The sequence below is a fragment of the Tupaia chinensis genome, unplaced genomic scaffold, assembly GCF_000334495.1.
Source record: "Tupaia chinensis unplaced genomic scaffold, TupChi_1.0 Scaffold143599_1, whole genome shotgun sequence".
In the NCBI taxonomy this organism is placed as follows: domain Eukaryota; kingdom Metazoa; phylum Chordata; class Mammalia; order Scandentia; family Tupaiidae; genus Tupaia; species Tupaia belangeri.
Genome location: NW_006203445.1, coordinates 288,630 through 299,211, shown reverse-complemented (window position 1 = coordinate 299,211; position 10,582 = coordinate 288,630). Strand labels below are relative to the sequence as shown.

Here is a 10,582-nt window from a genome sequence, read left to right as displayed (position 1 = left end):
GTCAGCTGTACACAAAAAAAAAAAAAAAACCTCTCCAATAAATAAATAAGAAATTATTTTAAAAATTTAAAAAATTTTAGGTATTTTGGAACTAATGTTGCATATATTTATTAACTTTACATAAAATGTCTAAATGTATTTCCCACTTGTACTTCGTTTTATAACATTTAAAGTGTTAGCTATGATCATGATGATGATGAGAGGGTTTTTTTGGATAAGGTTTTACCATGTGACTATATTTTCCCAGCCCAGCCTCCCAGTCAGGAACATGCTGCACATCACAGTGCCTAACCTGTTTAGGCTGGGCTGGAAACTCGACCAGCATCTCCCGTGCAGCCTCAGCCATCGTGCAGCAGTGCCCCTCTGGCTAATGACATCCTCTTGCCTGTGTCACTGAGGCTGGGCCAAAAGTATTCATTGTTTTGATGCAATTTAAAGGCTAATCGTAGTGTTTATAAAAGGATTTAGTGTTTTTGAATGCTTGATAGTAACACAATGGCTTGAACTTTTTATTTATGTAATTTCTCCCAGAGAGAGAGAGAGACAGAGAGACAGGCACCACACAGTAGGATCTTCATACTGTCATCCAGTTTGAGCCAGCCAGGATGTTAGCATACCTGGCATGCACAGAGAGACCACAGGACTCGAACCTGAGACCTTACCGTATGGCATCAGTGTGCGGTATTGCATTACCATTACACCACCATGGTTGGCCTGGCTTAAACTTCTACTGCTGAAATATAATTTAGAAATAGAGATGGAAAAATTCATATGTCAGAATTAACATTCTTTATTTCTTTCGTTTATTTGTATAGGATCAATTGGTTAAAGAAGATAACATTGATGCAGTAGGTAAAAAACTGCAAGAATACCATTCTCAGTATCAGGAAAAGAGTAAAGAGTATGATAGGCTGTATGAAGAATATACCAGAACATCCCAGGTTAGTATTTTTTGTTTGTTTGTTTGGGCTATTAAATATACAATGTAACAGTTACATCAATTTTTCTATAATTCACTTGATGATATTTAGTTGTCCTAATATTTTAAACATCTTTTTAGAGACTTTGATAATAAAAATTTCCCTACCACTCATAAATCACTTTTTTTTTTCAAGTTTATGTATTTCTCCCATGCATGAGGGAGATACAGCACTCTCAGTGGGGTCTTAATGCTGTAATCTAGCCTGTCTTCAGCCAGCCTTGTATCGTGGGCAGAGGAGTGCCTGATGTACTCAGGGAGGTCTCCAAACTAGAGCTTCCCATGTGGGATTGCCTCAGAGAGTGGAAGTTTTACCCTGTGCCACCATCTGGCCTCCATGAATCATTTTTTATTGGTTAACGATAAAATTTGTGTCGGTATTAGTATTAACTGGTTGAAAGTGACAAAAATAAAAAAATAACAAAGGCTTCAGATACAAATTTACTTTTCATTTACATGTATATAGGTAGCACAAAGCCATAATATTATGGCCACTCCTGGTCATTAAGATTTATAGGTATGGGCACCAGCAGTTAGCGTAATGGCTACGTTGCTGGACTCCCATGTAGTTGACCGTGGTTCGAGTCCCGGACCCGGTGACTTAAACTCACGCCGGGCGCGTGTGTGTGCATGCCCAATATCCCAAGAGGAGAAAGGAGAAGGGATTGCGGTGTGGCCATCCCCCCTGGGGGGTGATTTCTCGCTTTCTGTCTCTGTCTCTCTCTGTCTGTCTGGCGAGTGCACGCGCCCTATAGCAAAAACCTCTCTAAAAAAAAAAAGATTTTTAGGTGCGTATCTTGGTGCTTTGTTATCTGTGGAAGTTGGATTACTCTTGATATCAGTCATCACAACAATATTGTAGTAAATAGGAGGGAAGGAAAGGAAAGGAGAGAGGAAGGTTACCTATTTTTAGGCAACTTCCTAGGAGTACACACTGCTTTCACTTTTATCTCAATAGCTAGAACTTAGTCACGTGGTCACCCCGAGGTGCAGGGGAGGATCACGTTTTACTTCTGCACCACCATACAGCCCTGATAATGTTTCCGGCTTTTTAGTGTTCATTTTCTATGTCATAGATTTCTTCTACTGTCTTATAGTTAAATTTGCTTTTTATAATTTCTTAAGGTGAAATAAACCAATTTTTGTTCGTTGGTTTTAAAACTTATTTCCTAAAATAAACATTTGTTTCCATCAAAGTATTGTTTTAGGTACATCAAACAAATTTTGTTTTACTGTAGTTTTATTATCATTCAATTTAAAATATTTTCTGATTTCCCGCTAACTTTTTCTTTGTCCCATATGTTACTTAATTTCTAAATGTTTGAGATTTATTTAAATATCAATTTCTAATTTAATTTTGTTAGTAGGCATATTTATTAAGTTCACAATCTTTTTAGATTTATTGACTTATTTTTATGACCTAGCATATGCCTATGTTGGTAGATTTTAAATGAGCATTGACAAAGACTGTATTCTGCAGTTGTTGCTATAGTATGCATTATATATCAATTAGGGCAAGGTAGTTGATAATGTCATTCAGATCTTCTATAAGTTTTACTCTTATTTTTGCTAACTGTCTTGTCAACTACTGAAAAGGAGTATTGAACTCTAATTAAGATAGTAGATTTGGAGTGACCAGCAGATGGTGTAGCGGTTGCCTCACTGGATTCCCACATGGCTGACCTCGGCTTCATAATCACACCAGGCACATGTGCTTGCATGCCGAAGATCCCAGGAAGAGTACGGAGGAGAAGGGATTACAGTGTGGCCGTCTCCCTTGGGGGGTGATTTCTCATATTCCCTCTTACTGTGTCTGTCTCTCTGCCTGTCTCTCTCTGGCAAGCTCACGTGCCCTAAGGCAAAATCCTCTAAAAAAAAAAAAGATAGTAAATTTGGGCCCATCCTGTCTAGCATAGCCATTTGGGCCCAGCCTGTCCAGCATAGCCAGCAGCTTACTGGACTTTGGAACTGGAAGCCATGTGCTGACCATGGTCAGATACCCAGGCCAGTTGACCGGAAAATACACTAGGTATGTGTGTACGTGCTTTGGATCCTAATGGGCTGAATACTGGAGGAAGGGGATTGTGGTATGACCAAGCCCTGGGGAGGGTACTTCTCTCTCTCTCTCTCAATAAAATACATATGCATACATGTATTTTATCATTAAAAAAATGGTTTTTTAGGCTTTTCCTATATGGAGGATGACCGTGTCACAGTCTCTTCTCTTCTATTCTCCTCTCAGAATCTTGGGCTAGCACGCACATGTGCCTGGTGTCTGAGACTTGAACTGTGGTCAGCCATGTGGGAGTCCCACTATGCCAGCTGCGCCCTCACTCCCTTTTTTTTTTTTCCTTTTGCTGTAGGGCACATGTGCTTACCAAGAGAGATGGGGTTGGGGGGTAAGAGGTGAATGTGGGGGATGGAGTAGGAGTGAGAAAACACCCCTCCCCTTCAGGGAGGATGGCCACACCACAGTTGGAGTCCCTTCTCCATGCTCCTGTTGGGATTTGGGGCATACATGCACACAAACCTGGTGTGTTTTTCAAGTGACTGGTTCTGGGACTCAAACTGCATAGTCAGCCATGTGGGATCTAGCTGCCTTAACCACCATGCCTTTGGTTGACACATTCTTGTGCTTTTTAAAATTCAAAAAGTTTAAAAATAATTCTGCAAAACAAATTTAATAGCTGTATAACATTCTCTATCTATGACCATTTCATCATCCGTAACTGTTGACCATTTACATTGATTCTGTCTGAAAAAGCCTTGATAACTTTCCTTTCTGTCCCCAAACACTGGCTCCATCTCAGATAATCTGTAAGAGAAGCTGGAATTTATAATTAAATACACACACACGGGCATACCACAGACACATCATACATATCAGGTAGAAAGAAAACAAGATTATAAAATTACTTTGTGTAAGTATTGAAAGAAAACCTGAACATAACATGAAGCCTTACATGTCATGTTGGAGGATAGGCTAGCAGAGCATTTCTGGCCATCATATTCCCACACTGTTTTAAATCAGGACTCTGATACTCTACCTCAAGGCTGGTCTGTCCTCAGCCTTTCCCATATTAGTTGAAAGCAATCACATCCTTGCTCAGGCCAAAAGCCTTTAAGTTACCCTACACTCTTCATTCATACTTTGCATTCAGTCCCTCAGGAAAATCCTGTTTGTTTTATCTGTATAAACTGAGAATCTCACTCCTCACAGCTAATTCCTGGGTCCAAGCCACTATTATTTCTTGCCTGGATTTAGCACAGGAACCTCCTAACTGGTCCTTTGCCTTTATCTATGCTCTCCTTTCCCCCAATTAATTTTCAACATAGCAGCCAGGGTGATACTTGTAAAGCAGGTCAGATAACAACATTCCTTTGTTTAAAACCCTGATCTGGTTCCACATTTTACACAGATTAAAAGCCAGAGTCCTTTATATGATGCCCAACTCTGTGCCTTCTTCTTCTCTGACCTCATTTCTTACAACTCTCTCACTCACTGTGCTCCAGCTGCATTAACCTCCTTTCCTGTTCCTCAAATATGCTACATCTGCCCCTCCCACCTTAAAGTGTTTGCACTGACTGTTTCTTTGCCTGGAACACTTTTCTCCTAAGTCTGCTCAGATGTCATCATCTCAATGAGGCCTCCTGACAACTATTTAAAATTAAAGTTTGCATTCAGTTCCCCCTTTTCATTCTCCTTTTCCTTTTTTATAATAATTATTATCTTTCAACAAACTATGTCATTTACTTATATTTTTATGTCTGTTGTTTATTGTCTATGTAACTTGCTAAACTATAAGTTCCAGGAGGGCAGAAATCTTCATCTAAGCTTTTTTTTTGAGAGGTTTTTGCTATAGGGCGTGTGCGCTCGCCAGACAGAGACAGAGAGACAGAAAGCGAGAAATCACCCCCTAGGGGGGCTGGCCACGCTGCAATCCCTTCTCCTCTTGGGATCTTGGGCACGCACGCACACACGCCCGGCGTGAGTTTTAAGCCACCGGGTCTGGGACGCGAACTGCGGTCGACTACATGGGAGTCCAGCGACACAGCCATTATGCTAACTGCTGGTCCCCTCATCTAAGCTTTTTAATTCTTGTCTCCCAAATGCTTCAAATAATGCCTGCTCTCTAGTTAGTGTTTATTCAATTATTTGTTCAATGAATTTATGCAAGAAAATGAACCAGGGACAAGACAGGATGCAGCAGTAAAATGTGATGCACTGCAAAGCAGTCCCACATGGGAAGGTTCCTGGTTCAGATCTGGAGACCTCCCAGAGTACACCAAGCACACGTTTGTCCATGATCTGGGGCTGGCTCAAGTCTGGAGACTCTGTTGGGTGTGATCTCTCTCTCTCTCTTTTTTCTTTCTCTCTCATCGATGAAATAAATTGAACTAAAAGCACTTCGCATTTGACCGGATCCTTAGGTCAGACTCAGTATATGACTGGGATATAGGGGAGGATAACCTTCGTATGAACAGAGGCTAGAATAAAATGGCCACTATTGAATGTCACTTTGGCTTTTATAGAGCTGGTTTTCTGCTTTTTTGCCATGGCTGAAGAAAGCAGAGAGAGCTCTATATGCTGTCCACATGTCTAGTAATGATGGAGGATTTAACCACAAAATAGAAGTCATGAGTACCCGCTATGAGACTGGGTACTGGACTTGAAATCCCTGGTTAGGGAGTTAGGTATGGGGGTGGATGGAGACAGCCAAAGAAGCTACTAGGCAGAAGCTGTTACAGAAGAGGGCTAAATTTCTTTATATGAGAATTAGAGGTAAGACCTGGGTAGGAACGGAGCAGAGGAGATGCCAGCCCTTAAAGCTTCAGGAGTTGGGGAGAGGAGAGCGAAGACCCATTGATTAGCAGTACGGGAGATGTGCTAGAAAAATGAGTGTTTAAGAGAGTTTAAAGAGTTGTCATTGAAACGTTTGTTATAGGTTTCCTCTGTCTATCCTGTGAAAATAGGTAAAATCTAGATTGCTTTGGGGTAAGTGAATTCTTCACAAAGAACGGGAAGAGGTGGTATGCCCTCAGAGTGGGCACATGGTGAAAATAGCATGCATATCCGGATATTTGACGCCTAGGTTACATACGCTTTGGAAAAATAGTGATGGATTGGGATAAGGAGAGGAATTTGGCAATGAGATCATTGGTGACCTTGAAAAGAGAAATGTGTGTGGAATGTTAAATACAAAAGCCAGGGTAAAGTGAGCTGTTGTGAATGGGAAGATGAGGAAAGAGAGACAGCCCATGGTAGCCCAGGTAGCATTAAAATAATGCTTACATGGGACTGGAAGAGAATTTAGGATTAGGAGTTTTGTTTTGTTTTGTTTTGTTTTCCCAAAGTGGTGATACTAGAACTTGCTTATATGCCGATATGAAGGAAATGGTAGACGGAAAGAGTTGATGATGTAAGAGGGGTTAGCTGATGGATGGAGTGAAGTAACAGGAAAGGAAAAGGAGATGAGACCCAAAGCACATTAAGATAAAGGGAGGGGAAGGGAAACGAGGGGCGCAGATACAGGTAGGTTTATAGTTTTGGTGGTAGATGCAGTAGGATTATTTATAGGAAACTGCTGATTTGATCGTGATAGCACTTTTCCTTTTGCTGCTCTACCTACCAGCACATATACCAGGATAGTGAAGTCTAAATATTGGTGTTTTCTTTGAAGATCCAGGACTAGAGCTTTAAAAACATATTTATTTATTTCTTCCATGAGAGAAGGAGACACCAACCCCCAACGGGGTCTTGAGATTCCCCCCACCTTTAGCCAGCTCAGGATCATGGGTATATGCATGCCCAGTGTATTCAAGGACATCTCAGAGCTTTATAGATCATTTATTTTTCTTTTCTTTTTTTTTTTTTCCTATGGAGAAAAACAATAAGGTTTTTGCCATAGGGTATGTGTGCTCACCAGAGAGAGAGGGGGAAAGTGAGAAATCATCCCTCATACTAGGCAGCTACACTGCAGTACCTTTTCCCCAATTTTCCTCAGGATTTTGGACACACATGCACATGGGCCCAAAGTGATTTTCAAGCCACCAATGCCAGGACTCAAACCATGATCAATCATGTGCGAGTCCAGCTCCTTAACTACCCTGCCACCTATTGGTCCCTATAGATAATTTCTATCCTTGCACATGAGTCAAGACATTCCACTATTGTTTCACAGTTGTTGGCCCAGCTGTGGGTACAGTTAGTAGAGTATTGATCTGCAGTGCTAGAGGTTACATGGACAACCTAGAGTTTAATCTGGAGTTAACCTGAAAAATACCAAATGCATGTGCACCCAAGATCTTGACTAATGGAGGGCTGAGAGTAGGGCATTGTGGCATGAATTGGCCCCTGTCCAGGGTTCCTGTCTCTCACTCTCTCTTGCATTCTTTCTTGCATGCACTCTTTATCATGAAATAAATAAAATAAAAGCAAGCTAAAAGACAGTTGTAGAATTTGTAGCTAAATGTTTATGGGCATTCAGTAAGTTTTCAATATTATCTGAGATTGATGTGGTATAACCTCAGCCATATGGACCACTACAGAGTTCTAGGCTCATCTGCTTGCTAGCCCTTTCATGTAACAGTCTACTGTGCAATTGCTGATAGCTGAACATGCCCTGTTAGTTTATGTATATCCTTTACCATACCTTCCATGTGCAATGCGTTTTCTTCCTTTATCCCAGTTTATTAAGACCTCCCTCACATCTTACCTCCTCTTTGAAGCCTCTGTAAAGCAATAAATAACTAACTCATTTGGTTGCTTCTGCCATGACAAGAAACCGAATCTATGAGAATTCAGAAATCTATTGTGCCTGTGTATTATGAGTCCTGGAGGGCAGGCTCCATGTTGCACTAGTGGATTCTCAATAATCATTTGTTGAGATTAATAAATGCTGGATAGTTGAGGAATTATCCCACAAGCATAAAAACTTTAAGAAGTGTAAGCATTCAGGATATCGGTCTTTCTAGACTTTTATGCATATTTATTGCCTTTATAAAAAGTAAAATGAACAAAATTTAATCATCTTTGAAGATTTTAGGGAAGTAATAATTTAAATGTTCTATCTCCTGGTGCCCTCAGAGCTCATCAAAAGGTACAGAGCTGTTTACCCTGATACGGAATGGCTTAGCTACTGGGCTTTTGGAGTTATTAAGACTGTTGTGTGGGAGTTTTAGTTTTTCATTTTATTTTTCTTTGTGCATCTGACTTAACAGCCATTCTTTCTCTTTTCACTTTGTGGTTCTAATAAGATTAATTTACTGAAGAATATGTTTGGAAAACCAAGCATAAGAGGGTACTTCAAAAAGTTGGTAGCAAAATGGGATTAAAGTACAAGCTTCTCTTGGTAAAAATAAATTAAAAAACCCCTGAAATCTATGCACTTTTAAAAATAATACTAATTTTTCATGAACTTTTCAAAGACCTCTCATAAACTTTAAAAATGAAAGTAAGAATAAATAAATAGGCTCTGCAGGGCTATTCTGTAAGGCTTTGCACTTTGGTGCATGGATTCTTTGGCTGTAGCCACTCATTTCTTCAGCATCTTTTTTTGGATCGTTTTTAAAGAGAGATTTTTTGCTATAGGGCACATGTGCTCACCAGAAAGATAAAAAGCAAGAAATCATCCTCCCCCACAGCGGGGGATGACCATACTGCAATCCCTTCTCCTTCAATCTCTCAGAATTTTTAGCACACACGCACATGTACCAGGAATGAGTTTTAAGCCACCGGATCCAGAACTTGAACCTCAGTAGACCACGTGAGTGTCCAACAATGTAACCATTATTCCATCTGCTGGTTCCATGCTCAGCTTCTTTTGAGGTTCAGCACTACAATAATAGGTGCAAAGGCAGAACTTGATCTTTGTCTTCAAGATTTAGGTTTGGGACCAGCAGTTGGCGTAATGGCTATGTTGCTGGACTCCCATGTAGTTGACCGTGGTTTCGAGTCCCAGACCTGGTGGCTTAAACTCAAGCTAGGTGCGTGTGCGTGCGTGCCCAAGATCCCGAGGTGCCCAAGATCCAGCTCAGAGGCCTTTTTCTGGCTCTCAGATATATTTCAGGCAGTCCTTTTTCATTTATTTTATAGTTTTTGTTTTGTTTTTTAATTTTATTCATTGTCATTATTATTATTATTATTATTATTATTATTATTATTGAAGTTGACAAGAGAGAGACGGGGAGAAAGAAGGAAAGTGAGAAAGTGCTGCCAGGTTGGGACTTGATCTGTGCTCAGCCATGTGGGAGTCCAGCTGCCTTAACCACTATGCCCCCTGCTGACCCCTGTTTTATAGTTTTAATCATGTATTTTGTGTATAAATAAATAGTGGAATAGGGATTGAATAAGGGTTTTGTTTTAGCTTTCTTAATTGGGTCTTATGTGAGATTATATTCAGAATGGTAAGATTTGTTTTAAGATCTGGGTTACAAAAAATAATAAAGGCAATGCAGTGTATGACTTTTCTTCTTCTCTCCTATAGGAAATACAGATGAAGAGGACTGCAATTGAAGCTTTTAATGAAACAATTAAAATATTTGAGGAACAGTGTCACACACAAGAACAACATAGCAAAGAGTATATAGAACGGTTTCGCAGAGAAGGGAATGAAAAGGAGATTGAACGGTAAGTCTGCTTAATACCTCTAAGTGCATCAGTGAGAGAAAACTTTTTTTCCCTAATAACTCCTATCTTGTCTTCTTCTACCCCCTCAAACTGCAGTCCTGCCATATGGAACTACTTGCTGTTCCACTAATGGCACCAAACTGCATCTCCTCTCTCCTGCGTCCTTTCTTCATCCCCTCAAATTGTTAACTCCTGTTTATTTTTCAGAACTCTGCTTAGACATGCCCAGACCATCTTAGGGTTTTTTTGTTTGTTTGTTTGTTTTTTGTCGGTTTCAGTGTCCATACCATGCCTAGTCCCAATACCTAGTTTAACATTTATGGAATGCTGTGTCCACTTAACTGCAAGCTCACTGAGAGGAAGCATGGTGGCTTCCCTTCCCTTATAGCCCCGTACCTGCTAGGGTGCCTTGGAATACACAGTGTGTACTCCTTGGATTTTTTTTTTAACTGAAAATCAACTTTGACAACAGTTTGAGAGTAAATTAGAGTGGAACAAGACTGTAGGTAAGAAGACCAGCCTGACTTTGCAGGTGGCTGCAGTGGTTGTGGTCACTAAGTTAAAAGACCATGAGGACCTGGACCATAGCAGTGGCATAAAACAAGGGAGAGGTAACAAATGCCTAACCAGATGTAGTAGGTGTGGGAGAGGTCAAAGGTTAACAATTCCTAGACTTCTGGTGTGAGTGACTAGGAAATGATATTCACCAAAATAGGAAGTACACGAGGAGAGTTCTGCCTCAAGCCAGTGGGTTTAGGGTTTCTGTGAGCCCCCAATGGAGCTAGGCAACTGGTTATTTGGATTTGGAACTCAAGGCACAGAAAAGATTTGGGAGGCGAAAATATGTAGGTGATGGTGGATGCTCAGAAGGAGTCTCTATAGTGAGAGCAAGCAGCATGAGAAGCATTGGCTCTGGCAACTAAAAGGACGTTGGAAATCTTTTTTTTTTTTTTTTTTTTTTTGGGGGGGTTTTT

General features: G+C 40.5%; 1 protein-coding gene across 2 annotated transcripts in view; it reads left to right on the top strand.

Moving 5' to 3' along the window:
* PIK3R3 (phosphoinositide-3-kinase regulatory subunit 3) overlaps window positions 1–10,582 on the top strand; it is a 97,881-nt gene that overhangs the window by 70,922 nt on the left and 16,377 nt on the right. For both annotated transcript variants that reach the window (XM_014582441.2, XM_006164225.2), the window contains 2 exons: window positions 816–941; window positions 9,466–9,608. In XM_014582441.2, the coding sequence (XP_014437927.1) occupies window positions 816–941; window positions 9,466–9,608 (269 nt within the window). The remainder of the gene's footprint in view (window positions 1–815; window positions 942–9,465; window positions 9,609–10,582) is intronic.